Source organism: Erigeron canadensis, chromosome 9 (genome assembly GCF_010389155.1).
Source record: "Erigeron canadensis isolate Cc75 chromosome 9, C_canadensis_v1, whole genome shotgun sequence".
Classification (NCBI taxonomy): Eukaryota; Viridiplantae; Streptophyta; class Magnoliopsida; order Asterales; family Asteraceae; genus Erigeron; species Erigeron canadensis.
The window spans coordinates 28,128,018-28,155,000 of NC_057769.1; the positions used below are offsets into that span (position 1 = coordinate 28,128,018).

Here is a 26,983-nt window from a genome sequence, read left to right on the forward strand (position 1 = left end):
CAAATAATACACCAAGAGAACATGTTAAGGTTTTAATGCTGCTTCATCAAGAATCATGTTGTAAAAGTATTAGGCGTCACAATATATATAGCCTTTTATATAGGGTATTGTGATGATTGTGATTTTATGGATGCTTGTTGTCATAGCTTAGTGTTTGTTTTGAAAGTTGCTATGCTGCTCCTCGTTTTTGAAGTATACAATCTGGAAGTTGCAAATTGATTGATTAAAAAAACCATATGTTCACATAAAATATAAGCTAAAAACATTTGGAAAAAAAAAAAAAAAATTTGAGTTGAGGTTGTAATTGGGAGTTTGGAGTTAAAATATGAAAATTGAGCTAAGAGCTGAGGTTTTTTTTTAACTCTTCTTACACAAGTATTTATTTTAAATACTTCAGGCTGAATCATTTTTATTTTAAATACATATCCAAACAGAACTATTATTTTAAAATAACTTATATTTAAAATCCAAAACTTTTAAGAGTTAATTTCTTTATCATTTGTTAGTTTGAGAAAATCCACCGAGGTTAAAATTTCACTTCTCACAATTGTAGGAGTGGACTATTGGGGGATTTTTGAGATTTATGTTCATTGCAGACATGCGTGATTCGAGCTTCGTATACTGCCTAATGGAATGTCATTGTGGTGTCTTGAATACTAACGACTAACTACTAACTAATAATTCACTATTAAAAAAAAACACAATTTTTTTGTTTTTACCAAAGGGTAAGATTCATCTAACTAAACAATCAATTTCAATTCTCTTAATTTCATTTATCTATTGCAATTCATTTTATCCGGTTTTTCTCCACCAAACGTCCAAATTTATCTTTCATTTATTTATTTTGTTTATATATTATGATAGAGGCTTTACCCCTCAAAACATATATATGTAGGAGTCCATATATGTAAGTAAACATCATAATGAAAAGGCAAGTGGTAAATAGCAAGGCGCATTATCAGCAGACAAAAATGGGCCCCATCTCCATGGCTATAACCACAACACTCTTGCTTTGTTTCCTCTTAGGTGACACCCACTTTTCTTTTCTCACTTGAAAACATTAATAATCATCCCATTTTCCACCTTTTCTTAAAAAAAAAAAAAAAAAACAATTCCCATTTCCACATATTCTCCATTTCTCCCTCCCTCCCTCCTTTTGTCTACTACTTTGTTTATCCAACACCAACCCATATTTCTTCTTGTATCTTTTGTTTGTTTGTTTTGTTGAAATGGACACTAATTTTAGGCTTAGTGGTGGTGGGCAAGATTATGAAGATGAACAACAACTTGAACTTGGACTTGGTCTAAGTCTCACTTCTGCTGCTTATGACCCTTCTTCCAATGGTCCTCTCAGGTTGTTTTTCTGTCCCTCTTTTCTTTTCTTCTTTTTTTTTTTTACTTATTTTCTTTTTGGGCTATGTTTAACATGCAAATAAATGTTGTACATGATGATTAATCATTATTTTCTAGAAGAGGTTTTTTTTTGTGTACAACATTTTTCTGTGTGTTTAGAAGAACTATGTTTAGCTTTACTCAAGATTTTTTTTTACTAAAGTTTTTTTTTTTTATTTAATCTTTTTAAATATGGTATAGTTTGTTATGTTTGTGTTTGTTTGGGTCCAAGTTGATTCCTAGTATGGTTTCATTGCATTTATGGTTTTGTGTTACTTGCATTTATTGTTACATAACAAGAAAAAAAAAAAAAAGGGATAGCTGCTTGAGGTTGAGAATTCTTTAAAAAATTTTTATTTTTTTTTGGAAATGGAACTATATTTACATGATTCATAGTTTGGTTCTTTAAGCTGTATTATATGTATTGTATAATTGTATTTGTATATATTATTAATATTAAAAAATTCACTAATTGATGTTTAATTAGTCATGAGTTAAGCTTAGTTCAACCAGAAAGATTGTCTATAGAAGATGATTTTCTTTCTTGATAAAAAAGATTGTAACTTGGTTGAGATGATATTTATGGGTTGTACCTTTTTTGCATACTAGGGAACAAAACAAAAACTGTTTGAGGGTACTTTAAAATCTGAAAGAAAATAATATGTTTGTTTTTAAAAATGAAATTTGCTTTTTATGATTCATAGTTTAGTTTCATTGCATATAAGAGCACCCGGTATGGTTCTCGGCCTTGCCGGGCTTTGCTTGGCAACTCTACCGGGCTGTTTGCGGCTGTGTCAGCATTCCAAAGCTGTGCGGCGTCGGGGGTCATCTTGCAATTATATGCATCTATACATATATACATAAACTATGCCTGCCTTAGGTTCCTTTGAAAGTTTAAGCTGATTTGAAACTAGAAATGATTTGTCTTTAGAAATTAAAAAAAATACTTGTATTTACATAAAAACTATGCCTGCTTTAGGTTCTTTATTGGTAGTTTGGTTTTACAGCTTAAAGGCTTGTACCACATGCATTTATTGTTGTATCAAGAAAGATTCCTACCTGAAACTGATTTGAACCATAGAAAGGTTTCTTCTTTAGCAAATGGAAAAAATGGTTCTTTTTTAAACCAGGACTTGCTTTGCATGATTCTTAGTTTGGTTTCTTTGCATTTAAGGGTTGTACCACATACATTTATTTTTATTGTTGTATATCAATAAAGATCAGTAGGATTGAGGATTGAATGCTTCAGTGTATTAGAAGATTGTACCATATGCATTTATTGTCATGCATCAAGAAACCTTTAGCTGATTTGAACCAAGAAAGGTTGGTTTCAGAACATAAAAAATGGGTAACTGGTCGGTTAACAATCCCTACTGGTCAACCCTTAGAGCGTAAAAATGGTTAATTTCAATTTGGAACTTGTTTTTATATATAATTTAGATCATGGGCTTTGTTATGTATCAAAAAAAAAAAATGTTTTTTGGATTGTATTTGAGCTTGAAAATTGATTGATGTTGAGGTTTTTTTTAAGCAGTCAGGTCGTGGGATGGCCACCCGTGAAGACGTATAGGATGAACAGTTTGGTCAACCAAGCAAAATTTTCCAAGAATGAAGAAGAAAAGGGAGTGGGTGGGAACGATTCGTCAAAGAAGAAGAAAAATGTTTGCCATGAAAATGAAAACGACGAAACTGCTACTAAAGAAACAGGGCATTCTGGTTTTGTGAAGGTGAATATGGATGGGTTACCAATTGGAAGGAAAGTTGATTTGAATGCTCATGATTGCTATGAAACTTTAGCTCATGCTCTTGAAGTTATGTTTGTGAAAGCATCCACAAGTAGCAGTTCTCTCCGTAAGTGCATTATCTCGACTTGGTAAAAGCTAGAGGTGGCAAACTGGGTGGGTCATGTAAAACACCTATTGGGAAGTTTATACAGGGGTCGTTTTGGGTTGACCCGGTTAACAGAGTTATAATTACTAAATTTATAATAGTCAAATATAGTGATTTAAGAGGCTCTATGCATAAAAAATGTTTTTTAGGCCAACTTTCACCCCCTTTGACCCTGATTCTTTTAAGCTATTTTTGTGTTTATTTTAGCTACAGTTATCATGTTTGACGTGGCAGAGAACAAGATAAACATAAGTTTATGAACCCATTATCTTCTTGGTCTTAAGACCTAAAAACATGAACATCTTTAAATATATATGCTGATATTCTCTGTGAACGTTTAATTCAGGTCAAGGAAAGCAGCATCGCTCTCGGCTTTTGGATGGATCTTCTGAGTTTGTGCTAACATATGAAGATAGAGAAGGAGACTGGATGCTTGTGGGTGATGTTCCATGGAGGTACTATTCTAATTTAGTCAACCTTTGACCCTAAAAGAGATTTTGAATTGACCAAATGTTTGAAAAAGAGAAGATAATTGACCTCCATTACTCTGCCATTCGTTTGGCTTACAGGATGTTTCTGGGTACTGTGAAGAGGCTAAGAATCATGAAAACTTCAGATGCCAATGGACTTGGTACATTTGCAATCTAAGTTATCTCACTCATATTTCCACTATAAATCCTAAAATGACATTGACCCGTTTCTGCATGCAGCCCCAAGATATCAAGAAAAGAATCAGAAGCCGAAAAGCAAGCTTCTTGCACTAAGAAGATGAAGAACACCCAAATAATCACACCACAGACTAGAAAAGTTTGAAGCTTTTGTTTGATAATCTTTGCCGCTTTACTATATGTTTACCTTAATTTGGTTCATTCTCTGGTTTTTGCTGTTCTTTTTTGTCCATTCGATTCTTTTTGGGTTCTTTTGTTGTCGTAACCTTATTATAGTTCCTCACCCAACTTGAAAGGTTTGATGATGTTATTATCTATAAATTTCTTAAGCATATTTATATGTTAATGAGTGTACCATTGTGACTCACAATTAGGTTGCCTTACTGATGTGTCAAAGAACGCTTTTGTGTCATGCCGCCATGCGTATATAAATAAAGCATTGAATGGAATAATTCCATTTCTATGCATACCTTTTTGTGCACAAAAGAAGTTTTAAGAAAAGGAGTAGAACACCTGTCCAACCCAAACAGTAGAAATAATAACCTTTTTACCTACATTCATATTCTATGTGAATACAACTACAACTAAATTCTAGTCCAAGTTAGGCTTCTAACTGTTGGTATAAAACATGTTTCACCAAAAGAAAATTTGCAAATTGAAGGAGAACACAATGTGCATAACCACTGTATGGGTTTTTATTTCAAAATTATAATGTAAAACAAACAAACATATAGTACTTTTGTAGTTATCACACCATACATCAGGGTTGTGTCACCGAATGAGCAAAAGTAGTGTTTAACTCAATGCAAAAAGTCTCTTGGATCAGATACGAAACCAGTCAACGCAGAAGCTGCGGCAGTGTAAGGAGATGCTAGATAGATCTGACCATCTTTGTTGCCCATTCTACCAGGGAAGTTCCTATTTGTGGTTGAGACACATACCTGTCATCATTTACAATGCGTTTTGCTTAATAAATAGTATCAGAAATACTAATTGCACTTTTGACTAGAGGTGGCAATAGTCAGGTTGGTTCATGGGTCAAAACAAGTCATCTAAAAGGTGGTCTGGTCGGCCCATTAATATCCTAATTGAAAATTTAAGAATTCACTGTTGCATAAATGTATTAAACCAACTATGATAGCATGTAATAATCAAACTTTAATGCTTACAAACTCTCCTGAAATGTTCTATTCCAAAAATATTAGGCTTTCTATTTATAAAGTTTAGTTCTTTTGGATTTAGTACTTAGTTTAATTTAATATATAATTCAAAAAAACAACAATAAGAGTGTCAATTAGTTTTAGCGCCAGTTTGAACCTGTTGAGCAAACCAAAATATTAACAAAAGATTCCAAAAATCAAGTTTCGTCTATTTGGGCCAAAACTCCCTTTAATTTTGACCTTTAAGTTGATATGGTTATTAAAACATTCTTGACACATAAAAAGCTTTTATCAATTTTATGTTAAAAAGTAGTGTTTCCTCAAAAAGAAAAACTGTATGATCCTCTAGTAAAAAAGAAAATGGGAGTACGGGAAAAAGAATACTGGCCTGAGGTTCGTTAAGGCGTGCATAGGTATCCTTTGGACCACCCAAACAGGCACCACAACTAGGACTTGCAGGTGTATCACAACCAGCAGCTTCAAATATCTGAGAACATGTTTTGCCGCCAGATCCTGGCACCGGAAGGGTATATACATCCATCCATACCTACGGAATTATAATGTTAGCATACAACATACATTTTCCTAACGTGGGGGAATTTTCATCATTTTAAAGTAGTGGGCATAATATTGCAAACCTTTTGAGTAGCGGGAACAAGGAACGTGGGTACTTTTACTTTCTCACCCTGCACATTAGATCATCAATTAACATGATAGCATAAACAGTGATGGACCGACAAGGACGTGCCAAAATGAGAAAAAAGTGGTTCGAAATGGTAAACTCAAATGTAGCATATAATATAAAGATAGATACTGTTAGAAATCCTACTGAAGCTAGAAAAACTTTGGCAGCAGCAAGGAAATCCTCAGTTTTGCCTCCAGTACAAGATCCAATGTACACCCTGTCTATTTTGACATCTTTACATTCCCTTGCTAAAGCACGGTTATCGGGAGAATGAGGCTGCAAAGGCATAAAAGCTAACATAGATATTTGCTATTACATAAATCTGAAGACAATAGTTACAAGCATTTAGTTTGGGTGGGGTGGGGTCGACTCAAACACATTTTGTCCAATTTTATTTAGTTTTTATAAACTAGTGTGTTAAAATCGATTATGTGTTAAAATTGATTAAAGAAATTATACTATTTCAATAATAATCTAATTTTTTTTAATACATAAATTCTACAAAACATATTGGATGACTTTCAATAAGATTGACCCAATCCATTTGACTTTTTCCCATTTAGGATTTCCATTTTAAATAATGCACCATTTGACCAGTCTGAGCGCGTAAGCCAAATTCATCCATTCACAAGTAAATGGGTCCTAATAATGCACAAATGTCCAGCCAGAAAGAAATCAAACCTTTGCCACCAGGGGCTCCAATTTAGAGACGTCAATTCTGTACTCGGAAAGGTACCTGAAACACAAAATCATAAGCACAAAATGTGAACTTACAAATTCTTAGCAAGCAGTCATCATGCTTCTTAATAATAAAAATCTTGTAAATTAGATAGAGATCGGCGAAATTGGAGATCGTCACCTTGCTTCACCATCGCTGTAGACTGGTTCATAAGGCACGGATGTTTTGTCCTGTGCAAGATACGAATATTAATAGATGACAAGTTGACAGAGAGCATCGGAGTGAGTGGATGTTCTATATCAAGCTGATTATTTTATTAAAATACCACAATCATAAATTGTTGTCACAACACTTGCAGGAGATAATATTTAACTGTGTTTCTACTTTTTGAAACTGTGATAGTCAGATAACTAGCTTTCTGGGAATTAAATTTTATTTTTTTTTGATTAATTAGTGAAATAATAATAAAAAGAACTAATTATATGAAAATGCATTCAACTTTCCTTGGTTAAACTTCCTATTGTATGCATTCATCTTTACACTCCATCCTATTGTATGTATAAGATTACTAAAGTTGATTACATGACCCTTAATAGTTTCATTTTATTTTGTCTTCTTTTAATATAACTTATACTAATAAAAAAAACAACTCCCCAACTCTTCTTCCGCATTCCAAAAGCCCCTTTCCCCTCCCCACCAACGAAATTTAATCCGCCACTTGAAATCCAAAATCCCTATTATTTTTAAGGCAGCACACTCCAACTATTCAACATTATTCAAAGAACGAATATCAAATTCTTTATGAAAACATCGGGTCAACGATATTAACCCCAACGGTAACTCAAACTCAATAAAAAGGAAGCTATAACATCTTTCATTTTTCCCAATGACCAACTCCGACAACACCATTTTTTCTAGCACCTACTCCAATATCCCATGTTTTGACAACACAATCATCCACTATTAATTATTAATTGCTTTTAATCTTTCTCAATATCTCTTTGAAACACAAAATGACTTCTACTAGAAGCTGATCTAACTTATGTTTTAAATAAAGAAAACAAGAACAAAAGCCTACAAATAGTTATCTAGTATGTTGAAATTTAAATGCTTAATCGATCTTTTTATTAATTTTATGAAATTTGGGTATGGTAAGATTTGGTGGAAGGGTTTAGTTTCCAAAAGTAAAATTAAATTGGAATAAGATAATAAAAAGATTAAAAAGGAATTCATTAAGGGTATTATAGTCAATTACACATACAATACATACAATAGGCAACGAGTGAAAGTTCAATACATTTCCAAATAACTAGCCTTAATAAAAAGAGTAACACGATCATTTTGAAACATATTGTGGAAGTACTCAAATCAAGACTATTTGTCAACTAAAAAGTTTACTTTTTATAAGCTATGGTTAACAACTTTTAGAAAATAATGTATATATATTCTACTTGTAAAGTTGTAATCTTGAACATTATTATATTTATTTATTGATAATGATTAAAAAAAAGTGGGTAAATCGAAGGGTGTGTAAATAATTTTACTTCTTGAACAAATCAAGTTTTTCTTTCTGAATTCAGCCAGCAGAAAATAAGGTTCAACTCTGGAATCGATCATTTGACTTGTAATCGGAATCCCAAACACTAAAATTTGATTATAAAGATTTCAAGTTGCAATATCAAATAATCAGTTTCCAATCCCTACAACCAGAAGACGACAATTCAAGTGATTTTACAGAGAAAGTAATCAAACGAACCTCTAAGTACTTAAATGTCGTAGCATCAGCTGGAATGATGCCGTTCTTCCCCCCAGCTTCAACAACCATGTTGCATAACGTCATTCTTTCTTCCATCTACAAACACAGATGAAAACAAACTTGAAAATTGATACATCTGTAAAGGCAACAGACTTGTTCATCCCATCTCATAAAAACTGCAACGTTATCTCTTTAATAAGAACGATGTTCAGTTGTCTACCACCTAATAACCTTTAATGGTATTGGTCTAGAAGATATCTTTAAGTGTCTACTAAAGATTACATCAGGTATTTCATAGATGGTCAACCATTTTTTGTTCCAGGTAATTGGTGGTTGGGAGGGGGATCATATTGGGAAAACCCACACTTTTCTTAGGTTTTTATTAACAAAAACTCCGAGTGTCTGTTAGGTTTAACAAACTGTACTACTCAGCTATAATCTAATTCTTTAGAGTACAAACTGGTGAACTTTGACCTACTTGACCTGTATGGCCCTTCACCATTTTAGCCAACTCAGAACTCCTGTGTTTATTCTAAGTTATTCTAAGAAAGAGTAAGACCTAATTAGTTAACTTTTTAGTTTAACTTGGCTTGTATAATACATGAAATTAAAAAAATAAAAAATGAATAAAAAAGAGGGGGTATGGGAAGAAATACACTAACCGTAAGACTTTCAATAGTGGAACCAACAAACTCCATTGCTTTATATGTTGCACCAGATACAGATATTTCCCCGATTATCTATAATGTGAAAATATCAGTGAAACAAGTCCAAAAGTATATTCATACTAAGACATAAACCATAATCAGCCGAACATTTAACATATGGTCTTTTGTGATTGTTACACAAAATCACAATTTTGCTAGACAGATTACTTGATCATCCGGCAATCACTTACTTGTAAGATCAAATCCTTTGCAAGCAGATAATCTGGCATTTCTCCATCCAATACAAATCTCAAGGTTGGAGGTACCTGTAAATGTAAATCAAGGTGACAGATAATATTGTAGTCAGGTAACTAGTTAATAAAAGTCAAGGATAGTTGCTATATTAGTTTAGTAATTTTCACATTTATCTCAGCAATGACTTTTTTTCATGCTTTCATGAGAATCTGACTAGTTTCTATCCTGAATAATCAGGTGAACATAATCATTTCAGTTTCTCTTGAGTTGAGAAGCGTAAATAGAAACAAAAATCCCAATTGCTATCTGCTAAGATAAATTTAATCAATGTCAAACACATGCATTCCAAACCTTGAGCAAAAGTTTTCCAGTTCCTAAAACAAAGCCCCCGTCTGTTATTCCAATTCCTGTAGCAAACTGGCCAAATGCTCCAGCAGTACATGTGTGAGAATCCGTACCAAGCAAGACCTAAATATAAAGATTATGTCAACAAAATCAGCATACATCTGTATACAGTAACTTTAGAGATTTCAAAACAAGCTGATGGGGGTAACAGGGCCTTAGAGTTCAGAACTGAAAGCGGTAATTTTTGGTACAGGTCAACATGAATCAGGCCGGATTCGGTTGACTAGCACTACAGTTTAGCCCACTTTTTAGTGTACTTTATATTATTGCAATCACCTATCACTTATACTTAATATATACAGGAGGTCGGAAGCGTTTGAATTTAGTATATAACTATGAACCTGTTTGATTCCTTTCCTGTATGATAGCTTAAACTACTTTACCTGATCGGCTGATCCTATTACCAAAAAAATCTAACCTGAATGGAGCGATTTTGTACCAATGGGTTGCTTTTGCCACATTAAAACCTAACTTTAAGATTCAGTAAAATGATTTGGGGGTACCTCTCCAGGTCTGCAATGACCTTCTTGAGCCAGAGCAACATGGCATACACCTTTGTAATCAGGATTAGCCTGAAACATAATCAGATCCAGTTTAACATACGGCCGACATATCTTTTGCACGATATAAAACTTTAAAAATAAAAATATCAAGACACTCGGCAGTAATAAAGATTCCAAAAAGACAAGAACATGGTACCTTAAAGTTGCTAAGATCTGTGATATCATAAAAATACTTGATCTTTTGCTCATGTGAGAAATCCCTTATGATATCGACATTTCTATTTGCTCTTTCATCAGCTGTAAATATATAGTGGTCAGGTATGATGACAACCTTTTCACGGTCCCAAACCTAAAACAATAACCACATTATCATATGGAATCAGAATAGATAAACAACAAAACAAACTAACCCCGGTAACAAGTATGTAGAATGGGTAAATAAGATCCACTAAGGAAGCATAACATAACTGTATTTGCAAAGCTTTGTTTTCACTGGTAACAACCTGTTCAACCTAAAGAATGGCACATTGCTTTCAAAGTTTCTAGTCATTTTGGTATATAGGTGTTCATTATTCAAATCTAGCAACAATGATGACTAATTTAGGTACCTTAGCATCATTTCCGAATTCTTTCTTGAAGGTTCCAATAACACCTGGTCCACAAACATCATGTGTCATCAAGACATCAACATTAACCCAAACATTTTCACCGGGGCTTAATTGGGATTTCTCAGAAGCTCTTGAAAAGATCTTTTCTGTCATTGTCATCCCAGTCTTTACCTAAAAAAGATAAAATTCAGTTAGTTTAAATCACCCGATCTGCCACATGCTATATTCATCACATCATAAGAAGTAGCAAAAATTCACACACATCACACCGATCATCTGCATCAAGTTCTTAACTTTATGATATTAAATAAATAATTTCTTAAACAAAATCATTCAACGTGAAAAAACTGTGAGTATGCAAATATGTGTGTGGCTGTATACACTCTGTAAGTTGATGTTGTCCGTAATTCCATATTTTATTAGCTCCAGATAATTGGTAAAAAAACTCCAAATATAATATGTTGCACCTATAGTAAGCTACAACCAGTATTCAATACATGTAACTGCTTATGTATGAATGTGTGCACTTAATTACTGCACGAACCATGTTTAAAATTTTTAGTTTTACAATACTATTCAAGTTATAAATACTTTTTCGACATAACGCACTAGCACCCCTAGGCCCTGGGGAGTGGGGGACCCCTTTGCACCTTAGTACACCTTAAGTCGTTAAAAACTTTGCAAGCATCGAATGCCAATATTTCAGCAGGGTTTTTACAAAAGAAAAAAAAAAAAAACAATGGAAGATTTGCCTAGGTCATTAAATTTATATAGTGGATACTAACTAGCATTCTTGTCACACTAAAATAATTTCAAATATCAAAACTTTATAATAATAATAATAATAATAAAAGAGAAAGGATTGAAAAACAAACTGAGCCAGTGGTTGCAGGGTTTCTTGCAGATTGCTGTGGTGCCACAACTGCTACAATCTTTTTTGATATTTTGTTGTGAGAGATTTTTACTGACTTTGAAACTTGACCCACAAATGGTGACACTCCACTCCCAGCTGCTCCAGCATCTTTCTGCACAAAATAATAAAATTAAAAAAAAAAAAATGGGCCAAAAAAGTCAGTCAGATAATGAAAAACCCACCCACCCACAAAGGGAAATGAATCAAGAAAATGAAAACAACAAAAAAGATTTGGTATTTATATGTGACCTGGGTAAGAAATGGGGAAGATATTGCAGATGAAGCCGCCATCGATGAAATAGTCATTGTTTTTGGGGTGGCTGTGTTTGTGTTTGGTGGTGTTGATGATATTTGGCTGCTGATGTTGCTGGGGTCCTTTTGATTTTTTAAAGAGATTTGGTTTCCGTTTCGGCTCTTCACACTAGTAAAGTCCACCCTCGCTTGTCACCCATATTTTATTTTATTTTTTTTGTTGCGGCCTTGTGGGTAAACTTGTTATTATAAACGAGCATGGTATCCGCGTAATGCAACGGCAGTGGTGAAGAGTGGTGTCGGTGATAATACTATTCGTGGTGGTGACATTGTCAAGTGGTGTAGGTTGATGTAATTAATAAAGGTTTATAGTGTTAATTATTAAAATAAAGGTTTATAGTGTAAATTAATTCATTAAGAGCTAAACATAAAAAGTCAAAGGCAATTCTGGTAATTCAAATGTAGAATTACCTAAAATAAAAAGGAGTTTTTTCTTTATAAAACCATTTGTAACCGTTCACTTTTCACCTACACTTTTTCTTGTCACATCAGCATCAACTTCTCATTTCTTTTACTTTCTACTTTTTTCATTAACCATTCACCTATCATTTGGTCCCACTTAAATTTAATTTTTAACACAATATATTTACATGATACATTTTAATTATAAATAACATATGAATTCATAAGCTTGTAAAAGATTCCATGGTCCCACAAATACTTCTTTTCAGTAGGTGAAAGGTTTAGCCAAGTGACTTTCACCTTTCCATTTAACCTACATGTAATAAGGCTTTCACAGTTTCACCTACTATTGGACACATTTCACCTTTCCATTTAACCGACCTTTATAAATGATCTAAGGGAATATAGTTAAAAAAAAAAGGAGAGAGAGATTAAAGTGGGTTTTTTTCCCTTGAATGTTAACCTTTATTAAATGGTGGTGTGACAAACTATACAAACAAACTACATAAAATCAAATTTACATCAATTGTTCCACTCTACCAAACAATGTTTTCTTCTTTTTTTATATCAAAAAAAGTCTATCGATATAATATCATGAAAGATCAAATTTTGTATTAATATTGACATTGTTGAATCTTTTCTTATTCCAGGCCTTCCACAAACACCAACACGTGATGAAAGTGATACCATTAATCATCTCTTTTATTTCCTTTCTCAAACTTTCGTGCTCATAAAACTAAAAAATGTCTTTAGTCGGAAAAAAAATAGGTGACATCTTACACCATATATTGATTTTATACCAAAACTCCATTCATACAACACATTCACAAGACATATGTTTTGTAGATTCCTCCACCTGTCCGCATAAACCATAAGTTCCAGCCTCGATAAAATAATTCATTTTCCTTAACGCCATTACCGTTGGAATACGATCCATAACCATCCTCCACATAAAGATATTACGTTTCTTGAGAACCCATTCAGACCATGTGAACACATCTGTTGCTTTAGTCTCTATCTCGTCTCAAGAATTCTTTAACAACCTTGATGCGTAATATATATACATATACATTAATTCATAGTTTAATGTCCTTTTTAAAATTATAAGTTTCCTATTGAAATATTTATTAATTGATTAAAAATAATATAGATGAAGCAATCCAAACATAAAAAATTCTATATTGTTTTAAATTTCAATTTTTTTTTAATTGGCAATCTATAGTAATACCATTATATAAACAATCCATTGAATGTTTTGAAAAGAAATTATTTTTTCACTATGTTATATTCAGATTTATGATGATATATCATGAGTTATATATAATAAATATAAGTTTGTTTATTTAAAATTAAAGTATTGAATTAAATTGGATGAACAAATGAAGATAATAAAAAAATGAATAGTGGTCATTTACATAGAAACAATAAAAAGTTAATTGTTTTATTCATAAATATATTAATATTTAATTAAATTGTTATTGTAATGGATAAGGACATAACATATATTAAATGGAAAAAATCATAGCAATGACATTTTGTACATGGTGATTGGTGAAGGTTGCTTATTGTCGGGACTCGGGAGTAGTTACTGACATTTTGAATGGGTTGAAGGGGACATCATTGATGAAATAGTCTTCAAGATTTTGTGCTTTATATGTATCTATATATACGTACAATCATAATTATCGACATGTAACTTTTGACTCAACTCAAAAACATGTTTTTTGACTTGTGACTCGGAACGTGACTCGACTCGTAAGAGTCGGGACATTAAAACTACATAATATAGTATATTTATATAGGAGAGAGATCAAATGAGAAGGTGTGTTAAGGAGAGAAAGTCTTATTGGCCAATCAGAGTGTGACACGTCACCTCTAAAAAAAATACGTTGTGGCATTTTTGTAAACAATTTGACTTCAAACCTAAGCTGACCCAATCCACCTCAAGCTGACTCAACTCAAGATGATTCAGCCCAAGCTGACCCAATCGAACCCTAAGCTAACCCAACTGAACCCCAAGTTGACCCAAACCCGTAATCTACATTTGTGTAGATTATGTGTAAATTGTGTCAAGCTAACCCAACCCCAAGTTGACCCAACCTGACCAAACCCCAAGCTGACACAAACCTGACCCAACCCAGAACCCAAACTGACTCAAAACCCATAATCTACATAGATTATGTGTAAATTGTGTCAAGCTAACCCAACCCCAAGCTGACCCAACCTGACCAGACCCCAAGCTGACCCAACCCAGAACCCAAGCTGACCCAAAACCCATAATCTACAATGTATATTATGTGTAGTGTCAAGCTGACCCAACCCCAAGCTGACCCAACCTGACTAGACCCCAAGCTGACCCAGACCCCAAGCTAACCCAACCCTGACCAAAGATGACCCAGACCCAAAAATGACCCAACCCCAAGCTGACCCACGCTGACCTAAACCTGACCAAACCCCAAGCTGACCCAACTCTGACCAAAGATGACCCAGATCCCAAACTGACCCAACCCCAAGCTGACTTAAACCTGACCAGACCCCAAGCTGACCCAAACTGACCCAGACCCCAAGCTGATTGATCAAGCTGACCCAAACCAAGCTGATCCAACTCAAGTTGACCCAACCCAAGCTGACCCAACCCACTGAGAGCCCAAGCTAACCAAGTTTCACAAAACTTTAATTTATTTACAAAATTGCCACCGCGTTTTTTAAATTTTGACACATGTCGCGTTCTGATTGGCTAATAGGATCTTCTCTCCCTTCTCTCCTTAACACACCTTTTCCAGGATACTCACCCTATTTATATATATGTAACGTTTTTATAAGCAAAATATAAGTTCATTATCATAATAAATTACCAAAATATTACATATTCATTAGTTTTGAGATATAAACTTACAATTTATCTCCAAATTCGCAATAAAATGATCAAAATTACATATATAACACAAAATAATGTAGTAAATTAAGTATAACATGTATAATATATAACCATAGTATCAAACTACAATAATTTTAAGTTTACGACTCATGACTCGATCCAAGTTCACACAACGACTCGTAAGAGTCTAGACAAAAACGAGTCACCTCATTTTCGGTGTAAATGGACTCGACTCATAAAAGTTTTAACAACTATGCGTACAATTGTACATACATGTCTCAAAGTCGTAACCTTATTATAGTTCTTCACCCAACGTGAAAGATCTTACTGAACATGCATATTCCATGTATATACAACTAAATTCTTTTAAGAGTATCAGAAGTCCAAGTTAGGCTTCAAATATCGGTAGTAAACATGCTTCAAAAACAAAAGAAAAAACTCGTAACTTAACGATCCAAAAGAACACAGTGTGCATAACAATTTAATGGGTTTTTATATTAAAAACATGCTGTAAAACAAATATAAACAGGAAGGTATTTTTGTAGTTATCACACTATACAACAGGTTGTGTCGCTGGATGAACAGATACATCAAATAACTCAATGCAAAAAATCTCTTGGATCAGTTACAAAACCAGTCAAGGCAGAAGCTGCAGCCGTGTAAGGAGATGCTAGATAGATCTGACCATCTTTGTTACCCATTCGACCAGGAAAGTTCCTATTTGTGGTTGAGACACAGACCTGCCATCATTTACAATGTGTTATTCTTAATAACTTTCAAATATATTTATTGCCCTTATTGACTAGAGGTGCAATGGTCAGGTTGGTTCGCAGGTCAAAATAAGTCATCTAAAAGGTGGTCCGGTTGGCCCATTATTATGCTAATTACAACTTCAGAAATAAACTGTTGCATAAAAGTATTAAACCAACTATGATGGCAATGTAAGGATCAAAATAGGCAATGTAAGGATCAAAATTTAAATGCTTACAAACTCTTCTAAAATGTTCTATTCCAAAGTATTAGACTTGCTATTAAAAAGGTCACACCTTTTGTGTATATAATACTCTGGTTTAAAATATGTTTCAATAATAAAAGACAATAGAAAGTGTCAGTGGCTCAGCACAATTAGTTTTAGCCTCTTTGAACTTGTTAAGCAAACCCAAAATACTAACACTTCCTATGAGCCCTATCATATAATCATATAAGTAATGTTCTAAAAAACTTAACAAGCTTTTATCAGTTTTATGTAATATAACCTCAAAAGTCAAACTGTATGATCCTCTAGTGAAAAAAAGAATATGAGAGTACAGGAAATACAATACTGGCCTGAGGTTCGTTTAGGCGTGCATAAGTATCCAATGGACCACCCACACAGGCACCACAGCTAGGACTTGCAGGGGTATCACAGCCAGCAGCTTCAAATATCTGAGAACAGGTTTTGCCACCAGATCCTGGCACCGGGAGGGTATATACATCCATCCATACCTACGGAATTATAGAGTTAGCATACAACATACATTTTACTAAAGTGGGACAATTTTCACCATCTTATAGTAGTGGGCATGACATCACAAACCTTCTGAGTAGCAGGAACAAGGAATGTGGGTACTTTGACTTTCTGACCCTGCACGTTATATCAATGGTTCACATAACATGATAGCATAAACAGTGATGGACCGACAAGGACCCGCCAAAATGACAAAAGGTGGTTCGAAATGGTAAAATGCAGCATAAAATATAAAGATAGATATTATTACAAATCTTACTGAAGCTAGAAAAACTTTGGCAGCAGCAAGGAAATCCTCAGTTTTGCCTCCAGTACAAGATCCAATGTACACCCTGTCTATTTTGACATCTTTACATTCCCGTGCTAAAGCACGATTATCAGGAGAATGAGGCTGCAAAAGCATAAATATTAAAAGTAACATAAATATCTGATATTTCATGAATCTGAAGAGTATAGTTCCAAGCATTTATATAAGTTAGAGATGGCAAAATGAAAGGGTCAATACAGGTAAATATCTAGTTTGGGTCGGGTCAAGTGGGGTCGTTCCAAACACATTTTGTCCAACTTTATTTATTTATAACTTAGAAATTTTACTATTTTAATAATAATCTAATCTTTTGAATACATTGATTAGATATAGAAAGTTCAGTACACTAAACATTTTGGATGACTTCCAAATAGTTCGACACAACCCATTTGACCTGTTCCCTATTAAGATTTTAATTTTAAATAGTGTACCATTTGAGTCTTTGACCAGTCCGGGACACATAAGCCAAAGTGATCCATTCACAAGTAAATGGGGCAATGGGCCCAAATTAATGCACAAAAGTCCGATCGGAATGAAAGCAAACCTTTGCCACCAGGGGCTCCAATTTAGAGACGTCAATTCTGTACTCGGAAAGATACCTGAAACACAAAGTCAAAAGCATAAAAAAGTGAACTCACAAATTCTTAGCAAGCAATCATCATGCTTCTTAGGAATAAAAATCTTGCAAATTAGATAAAGATTGGGGAAATGGAGATAGTCACCTTGCTTCACCGTCGCTGTAGACTGGTTCATATGGGACGGATGTTTTGTCCTGTGCAAAATACAAATCTTAGCAAATGACAAGTTGACAGAGAGCTTGGAGTGAGTGGATGTTCGTTTTCAAACTGATTATATTAAAATATCACAATCATAATTCATTATCACAACACTTGCTGCAGGGGATAATATTCGACTGTGGTTCTGCTTTTTAGAACTGTGATAGTCAGATAAATAGCTTTCTGGGAGTGTCAAAAATTCTGATTAATTAGTGAACTAATAATAGAAAGGGCTAATCATGTGACAATGCATTGAACTTCCCTTGGTTTCTTATTCACTCATCTTTATACTCCATCCTATTGTATTTATAAGATGACATAAATTGACTATATTACCCTTAACAGTTTCATTTTACTGTCTTATTTCAATATAATTCAGTAAATAAAAAAAAAAATCCCTAACTCTTCTTCCCCATTCAGTGTTAATGCTTTGATTGATATGTGTTAGTGTATTACATGGTTGGTATGTTCAGATTTGGTGGAAGGTTTAGTTTCCAAATGTAAAATTAGATTAGAATAAGATAATAAAGAGTTTTTTTTTTAATATTAAGGGTAATATAGTCATTTTAAGTCAATTGTGCACACAAGAGCAAATTAGCAAAAGCATGTAGTCTGAAAGATAAATGCATATAAAAGGCAACGAGTGAAAGTTCAATACATTTCCAGATAAATAACCCTTATAAAAAAAAGTAACACAATTGTTTTGAACATATTGTGGAAGTATTCAAATTCAAATTAGAACTATATATCAACTAAAAAGTAAAAAGTTTACTTTTTTATAAGCTATGGTTAACAACTTTTAGAAATATAGCATACATATTCTAATAATAATTTTGAACATTATTAGTATTTATTAATAATAGTATACATGTGGGCAAGCGTGTGTAAGTAATCTTTGTACTTCTTGAACAAATCAAGTTATTCTTTTTCAATTCAGCAAGCAGATGATAAGGTACAAATATGGAATGGGTCATTTGACTTGTATTCAGATACGCTTCATCCAAACACTAAAATTTGATTATTACAACTTCAAGCTGCAATATCAAATAATCCGTTTCCAAACCCTACAACTACAAGATGACAATTCAGATGATTTTAAAGAGAGTGTAATGAAACAAACCTCCAGGTACTTATATGTCGTAGCATCAGCTGGAATGATACCGTTCTTCCCCCCAGCTTCAACAACCATGTTGCATAACGTCATTCTTTCTTCCATCTATAAAACAAAAATGAAAAAAACTTGAAAATTGATGCATATGTAAATGTGACAAACTTGCTCATCCCATCTCATAAAAACTGCAACATTTTCTCTTTAATAAGAACGATGTTCAGTTGTCCACCACCTAATAATTTGTGTTTACTAAAAATTATATGATAGATGGTCAACCACTTTTATTCCAGGTGACATGCAACCGACATCAGAAACAAAATATTGGGTCTATTAGGTTTAAAAATCTATCCTTCACCATTCTAGACAACTCTCACGTTTATTCAAAGAAAAAGTAAGACCCAATTTGATACTTTTTAAATTTAACCCCATTTTAGCCATCGCAGCCTCGCAGGTAATGAGCATGTATGTCAATAAATTGGCTTGCATAATTTGAAGAAATATATAAAGTGAAAAGGAAGGAAGTACACTAACCGTAAGACTTTCAATAGTGGAACCAACAAACTCCATTGCTTTATATGTTGCACCAGATACAGATATTTCCCCAATTATCTATAATGTGAATATTATCAGTGAAACAAGTCTGAAAGTATATTCATACTATGGAATAAACCATAATCAGCCAACCATTTACAACATAGTTTTTTGTAACACAATTTTGCTATACAGAATACTTGATCATCCGGTAATCAAACTTACTTGTAAAATCAGATCCTTTGCAAGAAGATAATGTGGCATTTCTCCATCTAATACAAATCTTAAAGTTGGAGGTACCTGTAAATGTAAATCAAGGTGACAGATAATTTTGTAGACAGATAACTAATTGATAAAAGTCATGGGTAGTTGCTTTATTAGTTTGGTAACTTTTACAATTACCTTGGTAATCACTTTTATAGGAATGATTAGAGGAACGTAATCATATCACTTTCTCTTGAGTTGAGAAGCGTAAATAGTAGTTATAAAAATCCCAATTGTTTAGATAGATTTGATTTATTTTAGACATGCATTTCAAACCTTGAGCAAAAGTTTTCCAGTTCCTAAAACAAAGCCACAATCGGTATTTCCAATTCCTGTAGCAAACTGGCCAAATGCTCCAGCAGTACATGTGTGAGAATCCGTACCAAGCAAGACCTAAAGGTAAAAATTATGTGCATGAAAATCAGCATACATATTTATACAGTAACTTTAGAGGTTGCAAAACAAACTGATGTGGTAACAGGGCCTTAGAGTTCAGACTGAAACAGGTAGTTTTTGGTACTGGTCAACATGAATCAGGCCGGATTCAGTTGACTTGGCACTACGGTTTTGCCCACTTCTTACTGTACTTTATATATAATTAAATGTAAGAAATATATATATCACCTATTATTTATGAGATGATATACATATAGGAGGTCGGAAACTTTTGAATTTAGTATATAACTTTCAACCTGCTTGATTGCTTTCCAGTATGATAGCTTAAACTATTTTACCCAAAACTGTTACCAACAAAACCTGACCATGGACGGGGCTGATGTTATATCAATGGGCTGCTTTTGTCTCATTGAAACCTAGTTTTAACATTGAATGAATTGATTTAGAGATACCTCTCCAGGTCTGCAATGACCTTCTTGTGCCAGAGCAACATGGCATACACCTTTGTAATCAGGATTAGCCTGAAAAATTATCAGCTAATTCAGCTCCAGTTTAAATCCGTCTGACATATCATTGCAAAATATAAAACTTTTTTAAATAAAAAATCAAGAGACTCAGCAATAATTAAGATTCCAAGAAGATAAGAACACAGTACCTTAAAAAAAAAAAAGAAACAGTACCTTAAAGTTGCTAAGATCTTTGATATCATAAAAATACTTGATCTTTTGCTCATGTGAAAAATCTCTTATAATATTGACATTTCTATTTGCTCTTTCATCAGCTGTAAATATATAGTGGTCAGGTATGATGACAACCTTTTCACGGTCCCAAACCTAAAACAATAACCATATAACTCATATTTATATAGGAACAGAATAGATAATCAACATAACTATTTTATTTTTTAAAGGCAGAACGGATAAATGGCTAACACCCCCCAACTTTGGTGCACCCACATCGGGTTCAAATCCTGGCAACACCCTAAAAGGTTTGCTCTCCCGTGTGTAGATGGGTATAGCGTTGCTAAAGCCCCCTGACCACATTTGCATGTGGCACATTCGAACCCTTGACCCCCTAGGAAGAAACCATAGAGTGGAAAACTCCCTGACCATTGGGCTATCACCCCAATGGCAACATAACAAACTAACCTAAGAAACAAGTATGTAAAATGGGTAAATAACCATTAACGATGCATAAAACAACTTTATTCGCAAAGCTTTGTTGTCACTCGCAACAACCAGTTCAACCTAAAGGGCGACGCATTGCTTTTGAAGTTTCTAGTCTTTTTGGAATATAGGTGTTCAGTGTTCATTATTCAAATCTAGCAGCAATGATGACTAAATTAGGTACCTTGGCATCATTTCCGAATTCTTTCTTGAAGATTCCAATAGCACCTGGTCCACATACATCATGTGTCATCAAGACATCAACATTGACCCAAACATTTTCACCAGGGCTTAACTGGGGTTTCTCAGAAGCCCTTGAAAAGATCTTTTCTGTCATTGTCATCCCAGTTTTTACCTAAAAGAAACAAATTTCAGTTAGTCTATATAACCTAATTTGCCAAATGCTATCTAAATCTATCACATCATAAGCTGTAGCAAAATTCACACAGCTCACAATTCATTTGCAAATTCTTAACTTTATGATGCTAAATAAATTCATAAACAAAATCATTCAACATGCATAAACTGTCCATGACTTACCAAAAACTCGCAGTTAATTTTCTTCAACATACTTATGACACCAAAATATTTACATCATATTCAAATAAAACAAAAATTGTGAATCACACTTAGCGAGAATGTTTAAATGCATTCCAAATCTAAGTCAAGTTTGCAATAATTCGTTAATCCATAACATAAAAAGATGTTGAGAAACATCCATGTGATTGTTGCAACAAAACTCTTTTTTGGGGTAACCGTGAAATAACCTATCTATGTTACTAGCTTTCGTGCTTTTAGGACTGCTTATTCATACTGCTTATGTGCTTATGCCCTCTCAAATAAGCTGGTTAAGTTGCTTAATTATTTTATTTATTACTCTGGAAGTCTGGAACAGAATAAACTGCTTATCCAAAACAGCTTATTTCACCTACAAATAATCATACAAGTAGTTTGGATAAAAACTGTACAAGGGCATAAGATTGTAACATAACCGCATAAGTAGGTAATTATCCAGTTACCCAACTTAAATACTTCTATTGCATAATGTGAAAAGCACACCTCGGGCATACCTAGTCCCCAAAGGTAAGAGGCTCACATTGTTGGCCTTTGTAAGTTGTGATGAGGCACACCTAGGTGTAGTGCCTTGAATGAATCTCCTCAGAGGCTTAGGCACGCCTGGTGACTATTAAGGGTTTAACAAATAATTGTTGACTAAATATGGACCTTTGCACCTCATTAGTGTTTTAACATACACTAATGCAATTGTGCATGTCACTCTTTAATTTTTGAAACTGCTGTGTGCATGCAATTGTCTAGGGCTAACTTTTTTATTTTTCCAATAAGTATATATGATAAGTATGTTAGCATGTATGCAATATGTGTGCGGCTGTATAAACTCTGTAAGTTGATGTTGTACATAACTACATATTTCATTAGCTCCCGGTGATTGGTAAGAAATTCCAGATAAAATATGTTGCACCTACAATAGAGAGCTACAACCAGTATGCAATACATGTAACTGCTTATGTATGAATTTGTACAAAATTACTGCACGAACAATGTTTAATATTTAAAGTTTTACAAATACTATTCAAGTTACATATACTTTGTAAATTTTTCGACATGAAACACGATCCTAGGCCCCGGGGACCCCTTTGCACCTTTAAGCAGGATTTGTTTTTAAGAAGATCTACACCTATAGGTCATTTAACTTATTTGCCAATTACTACAGCAACAACAATCCCGCCATGGGTGGGTATGGAGGAGATAAGATTTAGACAGTGGTACCTCTGACCGAGGGTAGATTATTCATTAAATAGTAAAACATTAATGCAATTTAACCTAAACTCTGGGCATTAACTAGCATTCTTGTCACATTAATAATTTTCTAATATCAAAACTTTATAATAATAACAATAATAAAGAAAAAGCAAATAAAAACAAACTGAGCCAGTAGTGGCAGGGTTTCTTGCAGATTGTTGTGGTGCCACAACTGCTACAATCTTTTTTGATATTTTGTTGTGAGAGATTCTAACTGACTTGAAAACTTGACCCACAAATGGCGACACTCCATTCCCGGATGCTGCATCATTCTGTACAAAATACAAATTGAGCCAAAAAATCCGTCAGTTAATAAAAACTTTCAAAGGGAAATGGATCAAGAAAACAAAAACATCACAAAAGACTTGTAATTTAAATGTATGAAGTTGTTAATTTGTATTGCCTGAATGAGTGAATTTACAAGGATACTCATAGTGGACATTCACAACAGAAGGTACACACATTAAGGGGCTATACATGGAATACATTTGAATTATAAATAAAAGTTTTTTACTCCTCTAACTGTGTCCACCATAAATAAAGGATATTGATTTATGTAAATTAACATATTTCCTTAATACCGCGCCCCAGATGGGAGATCCGTCGAAGACTCCAATCTTGGAGCGAAACTTTAGATATGATGCTCGGCCCAACGGTTTGGTGAATACGTTTGCAGGCTGGTCATGAGTGTTGATGTGTCGAACCTTTAAAGCTAGGAGTACCATCAGAGACTTGTTCCCGTACAAAATGATAATCCAAGGCGACATGCTTCATTCGTGAATGATAAGCTGGATTGGCCCAAAGATAGGTAGCACCCGTGTTGTCACAGTTGATAGTTGATGTGTGTGGGATGGAGACACCAATCCCTGTTAGTAGATTCTGGACCCAAGATAATTCAGCAGCAGCATTAGCCAAGGCTATATACTCGGCTTCAGTTGAGGATCATGAGACCGACTTCTGACAGACAGAACACCAAGAGATAATATTCGAGCCAAGACAAGGTAAGCTATGGTAGAGCGACCCTGCCCCAATGGGAGTCCGAAAGGCAGTGAGTTCCAAGGTTAAATTTCAATTTCGGGGGAGGCCGTGGTAAACTGTACCATTTAGATAGCAAAGTAGCCACTCTAACAATATGCTTGAAAACACGAGCAGATACGGAGATTGGTTGAAAATGTGGGTTGACTGGTACAGTGTGGATTGCAATGGCAACACCATAATCCACAAATGCTACATAATAAGCAAAGCCAACAAAAGACTTTGAACGGGACCCCAAACAATCGAATAAATTAGTTGCAAACCTTTGTTTGCCGTAAATGACAAAGAGTAACTTGCGGCTTTTATCTATAATCTATAGTACTATATAAAGCACATTACCGCCCCCGCCCCTTTTAACCATCGAGATTTTGAAATGTCAAAAATACCATTATACAATTAAAACACCCAACCACTAACAAATATACCCGGAATGATTTACTTTACAACATCTACCCCTCAACTCCTCAATAAACTACACTTACCCCTTTTACATCAATAACCTACACTACTCGCCACCGTTCCCCCATGGCGTAGGCATCCGTTGTTAAAGAGATCATGAAGTACAATGAAACTTAAACTTAGACAATGAATTAGAAATTTAGAAGTAAGGCCAAAGCCTAAATCATATGGCAAAAGATACTTATAAGCATGTACAACACAAGGAAGGAGGGTATACATGGAATACATACATTTTTTTAATTTATAAATAAAAAGATATTTACTCTAATAATCGTGCCCAACGTAAAAGGAAAAAATAAAATAAAATGATGTATTTCTATAATCTATAATAATAATAATAATATGTGACCTGGGTAAGAAAAGGGGAAGATATTGAAGATGAAGCCGCCATTGATGAAATAATATTCATTGTTTGTGCTTGTGTGTGAGTCTGGTGGTGTTGAATTGTTTGATGATATTTTTTTTTAAAATTCAATTATTTTTGAACACCAATTCAACTGTCATGATAGTTGAACGTGATATGCGAGTTGGTCTTCGGTGAGTTGGTGGGGTACTTTTGATTTTCAATGATTTTGTTTTTGAGTTTTGACTATGGACTTCTTTTTTTTTTTTTCGGAGTAATGCGGCGTCACACGGTGGTAATGTAATGGTTATTAATTTTATTAAGACTACTTAAAAGATTTTAGATGAAAATGTTTAAATAAAAAATAATGATAAATTAACTTAATTGGTATGCCTATAAATCAATCTAATTATAGGATGATGACAAGTGGAAAAATCAAGGGGCAAAATTAAGAAAAATAATCACTGGAATCCACATGTTAAATTATTAAGGTATTAGGTTGATTTTTAGGCACATAAGTTAAGTTGATTAATCATTTTCCTTAAATTAATGAACAAAGAAGATAATTAGTTGGATAAATATGGTTGAAAATATTTTAGGGATATATTTAGAAGATTTAGTGTGTGAGTTAGGAATGTGTTAAAAATTAAAGGTACTTTTGATATTTTAAAAGTGAAAAGTTAAAAATAGGGGATAGTATTTTGTTTTATAATAGAGTGTACATATAGATGAAAAATAAAGTTAATGATATATGTTAGGTTGGAGTAGTCACTTAAGTGGCATACGGTATACAATTATAAATATCAAAAAGAAAACTTACATAATTATTAGTTTAATGCTGGATTTTTTTAAATGCTCAACAAAATTATCTTTTATAACAATATAACCTTTTCATATTATCAAACAAGAAGGATCGACGATCTAGTTGCATCATGTCAATAATCTAAAAGAAATGGATCAAAACTAATTACATAATCTATTACTCAATAGAAAGTACAAACCATAAGCAACTCTAGCTATCATGATCTCGTTCTTCTAACAGTTCACGAGAATGAATATGTTCATTTTCTATGCAACAATTTTGTTCAAAACGATGGAGTTTGGAGACAATGGTGCACTCGTTTCAACTCTAATCACCGGGGTCGTTAACATGATAGCAACTATCCTTTCAATTCGCATTCTTCATAAATTTAGAAGGAAGGTTTTGGTTTCCCTAAAATGGCATTCAAATGTTAATTTGTTAGGTAATTGTTAATTAAACAATAGAATTACTTTTATCACTTAACTTCAATTGTTAATATTTGTAGCTCTGTAAGTTATAATGTATAAAATCATCAATTACTTGATGTTTTAATATTTATAGGTTGAGATTATTATTGTCATTGCTTTAAAGTTTGGGTTAAATGGAAACCGCAGCTCCAATGGTAGTATTCGGGTATTGTGGTTGCAGCCATATGCATATACATAGTAGGGTTCACGTGGTCTTGGGGTCTGTTGGGTTGGCTCGTGCCTAGTTAAATTTTCCCACTCGAAGCTCGATCTGTAACTCAAGGTGTTAATGTTATTGTCAACATGACTTTCACCTTCTAATTGCTCAAATCTTCCTCCAAATGTAGTATGCTTATAGGTATTAAAAAAAGGGAAATGATTCTTGTACCACATATATTAATTATTCTACCACATGTATGTTTTAATGGTTTGTACGGTATATTTTAACAGTTGTACTGTGTGGTAGATTTATCAATATTTGTGGTACGAAAATCATTTCCCTTAAAAAAAATAACAACAAGAATTATTTGATTTTTCTTTAATTATTTTTAATTGTGTCCTAACAAAATAAGTCGGCAAATCGTTGGTTATAGTGACACAAACACATTTTAGTGATCAAACATTAAGCCCCTCGAATTTGGGAATGTCTTTAAATTAGGATGGACCAATTGATAAGTGGCGGATTCATAGTATATGTAGGGGGTCATTGGGCTACCCTTACATAAAAAGTTTAACAGCAAACCTAGTACAAAAAATGTTTGGACCTCATTGAAAATTATCAACGAACCCAGAGGCGGAGCCAGGAATTTAAGTTGGCGGGGACCGGGTCTTTTGGGGTGGAGTTT

The 26,983-nt window shown here is 33.7% G+C and overlaps 3 protein-coding genes across 3 annotated transcripts; 1 reads left to right on the forward strand and 2 right to left on the reverse strand.

Moving 5' to 3' along the window:
• The first annotated feature begins 1,095 nt into the window (after positions 1-1,095).
• Positions 1,096-4,296, forward strand: LOC122582681 (auxin-responsive protein IAA13). Its single transcript, XM_043755108.1, has 5 exons — positions 1,096-1,354; positions 2,927-3,243; positions 3,629-3,737; positions 3,852-3,913; positions 3,993-4,296. The coding sequence occupies exons 1-5, from the start codon at positions 1,230-1,232 to the stop codon at positions 4,052-4,054; spliced, it is 675 nt and encodes a 224-aa protein (XP_043611043.1). The 5' UTR covers positions 1,096-1,229; the 3' UTR covers positions 4,055-4,296.
• A 327-nt stretch (positions 4,297-4,623) lies between these two features.
• LOC122582682 (3-isopropylmalate dehydratase large subunit, chloroplastic-like) lies at positions 4,624-11,976 on the reverse strand. Its single transcript, XM_043755109.1, has 15 exons — positions 11,811-11,976; positions 11,524-11,673; positions 10,649-10,819; positions 10,237-10,389; positions 10,041-10,109; positions 9,484-9,600; positions 9,129-9,203; positions 8,893-8,970; positions 8,231-8,326; positions 6,655-6,704; positions 6,477-6,531; positions 5,940-6,071; positions 5,749-5,796; positions 5,499-5,657; positions 4,624-4,891 (listed from the first exon to the last, which is right to left on the reverse strand). The coding sequence occupies exons 1-15, from the start codon at positions 11,865-11,867 to the stop codon at positions 4,751-4,753; spliced, it is 1,551 nt and encodes a 516-aa protein (XP_043611044.1). The 5' UTR covers positions 11,868-11,976; the 3' UTR covers positions 4,624-4,750.
• A 3,651-nt stretch (positions 11,977-15,627) lies between these two features.
• LOC122581122 (3-isopropylmalate dehydratase large subunit, chloroplastic-like) lies at positions 15,628-24,994 on the reverse strand. The gene is made up of 15 exons (XM_043753274.1): positions 24,876-24,994; positions 23,158-23,304; positions 21,396-21,566; positions 20,726-20,878; positions 20,498-20,566; positions 19,926-20,042; positions 19,611-19,685; positions 19,386-19,463; positions 18,864-18,959; positions 17,690-17,739; positions 17,512-17,566; positions 16,920-17,051; positions 16,730-16,777; positions 16,480-16,638; positions 15,628-15,893 (listed from the first exon to the last, which is right to left on the reverse strand). The coding sequence occupies exons 1-15, from the start codon at positions 24,933-24,935 to the stop codon at positions 15,753-15,755; spliced, it is 1,551 nt and encodes a 516-aa protein (XP_043609209.1). The 5' UTR covers positions 24,936-24,994; the 3' UTR covers positions 15,628-15,752.
• Between the last annotated feature and the right edge of the window lie 1,989 nt (positions 24,995-26,983).

What these genes read in the sequence shown, in the direction of transcription:
- LOC122582681 (XM_043755108.1), top strand. Translation starts at nt 1,230, where the DNA reads ATGGACACTAATTTTAGGCTTAGTGGTGGTGGGCAAGATTATGAAGAT. An exon ending in CACAAGTAGCAGTTCTCTCC is followed by an intron (nt 3,244 to 3,628) that starts GTAAGTGCATTA and finishes CGTTTAATTCAG; the next exon opens with GTCAAGGAAAGCAGCATCGC. An exon ending in TTCAGATGCCAATGGACTTG is followed by an intron (nt 3,914 to 3,992) that starts GTACATTTGCAA and finishes TTCTGCATGCAG; the next exon opens with CCCCAAGATATCAAGAAAAG.
- LOC122582682 (XM_043755109.1), bottom strand. Translation starts at nt 11,867, where the DNA reads ATGACTATTTCATCGATGGCGGCTTCATCTGCAATATCTTCCCCATTT. An exon ending in CCACTATTGAAAGTCTTACG is followed by an intron (nt 8,327 to 8,892) that starts GTTAGTGTATTT and finishes CTGTGTTTGTAG; the next exon opens with ATGGAAGAAAGAATGACGTT. An exon ending in TTGTTCCCGCTACTCAAAAG is followed by an intron (nt 5,658 to 5,748) that starts GTTTGCAATATT and finishes ATAATTCCGTAG; the next exon opens with GTATGGATGGATGTATATAC.
- LOC122581122 (XM_043753274.1), bottom strand. Translation starts at nt 24,935, where the DNA reads ATGAATATTATTTCATCAATGGCGGCTTCATCTTCAATATCTTCCCCT. An exon ending in AATTCGGAAATGATGCCAAG is followed by an intron (nt 20,879 to 21,395) that starts GTACCTAATTTA and finishes TTATTGTTTTAG; the next exon opens with GTTTGGGACCGTGAAAAGGT. An exon ending in CAAAGGATCTGATTTTACAA is followed by an intron (nt 19,464 to 19,610) that starts GTAAGTTTGATT and finishes TTCACATTATAG; the next exon opens with ATAATTGGGGAAATATCTGT.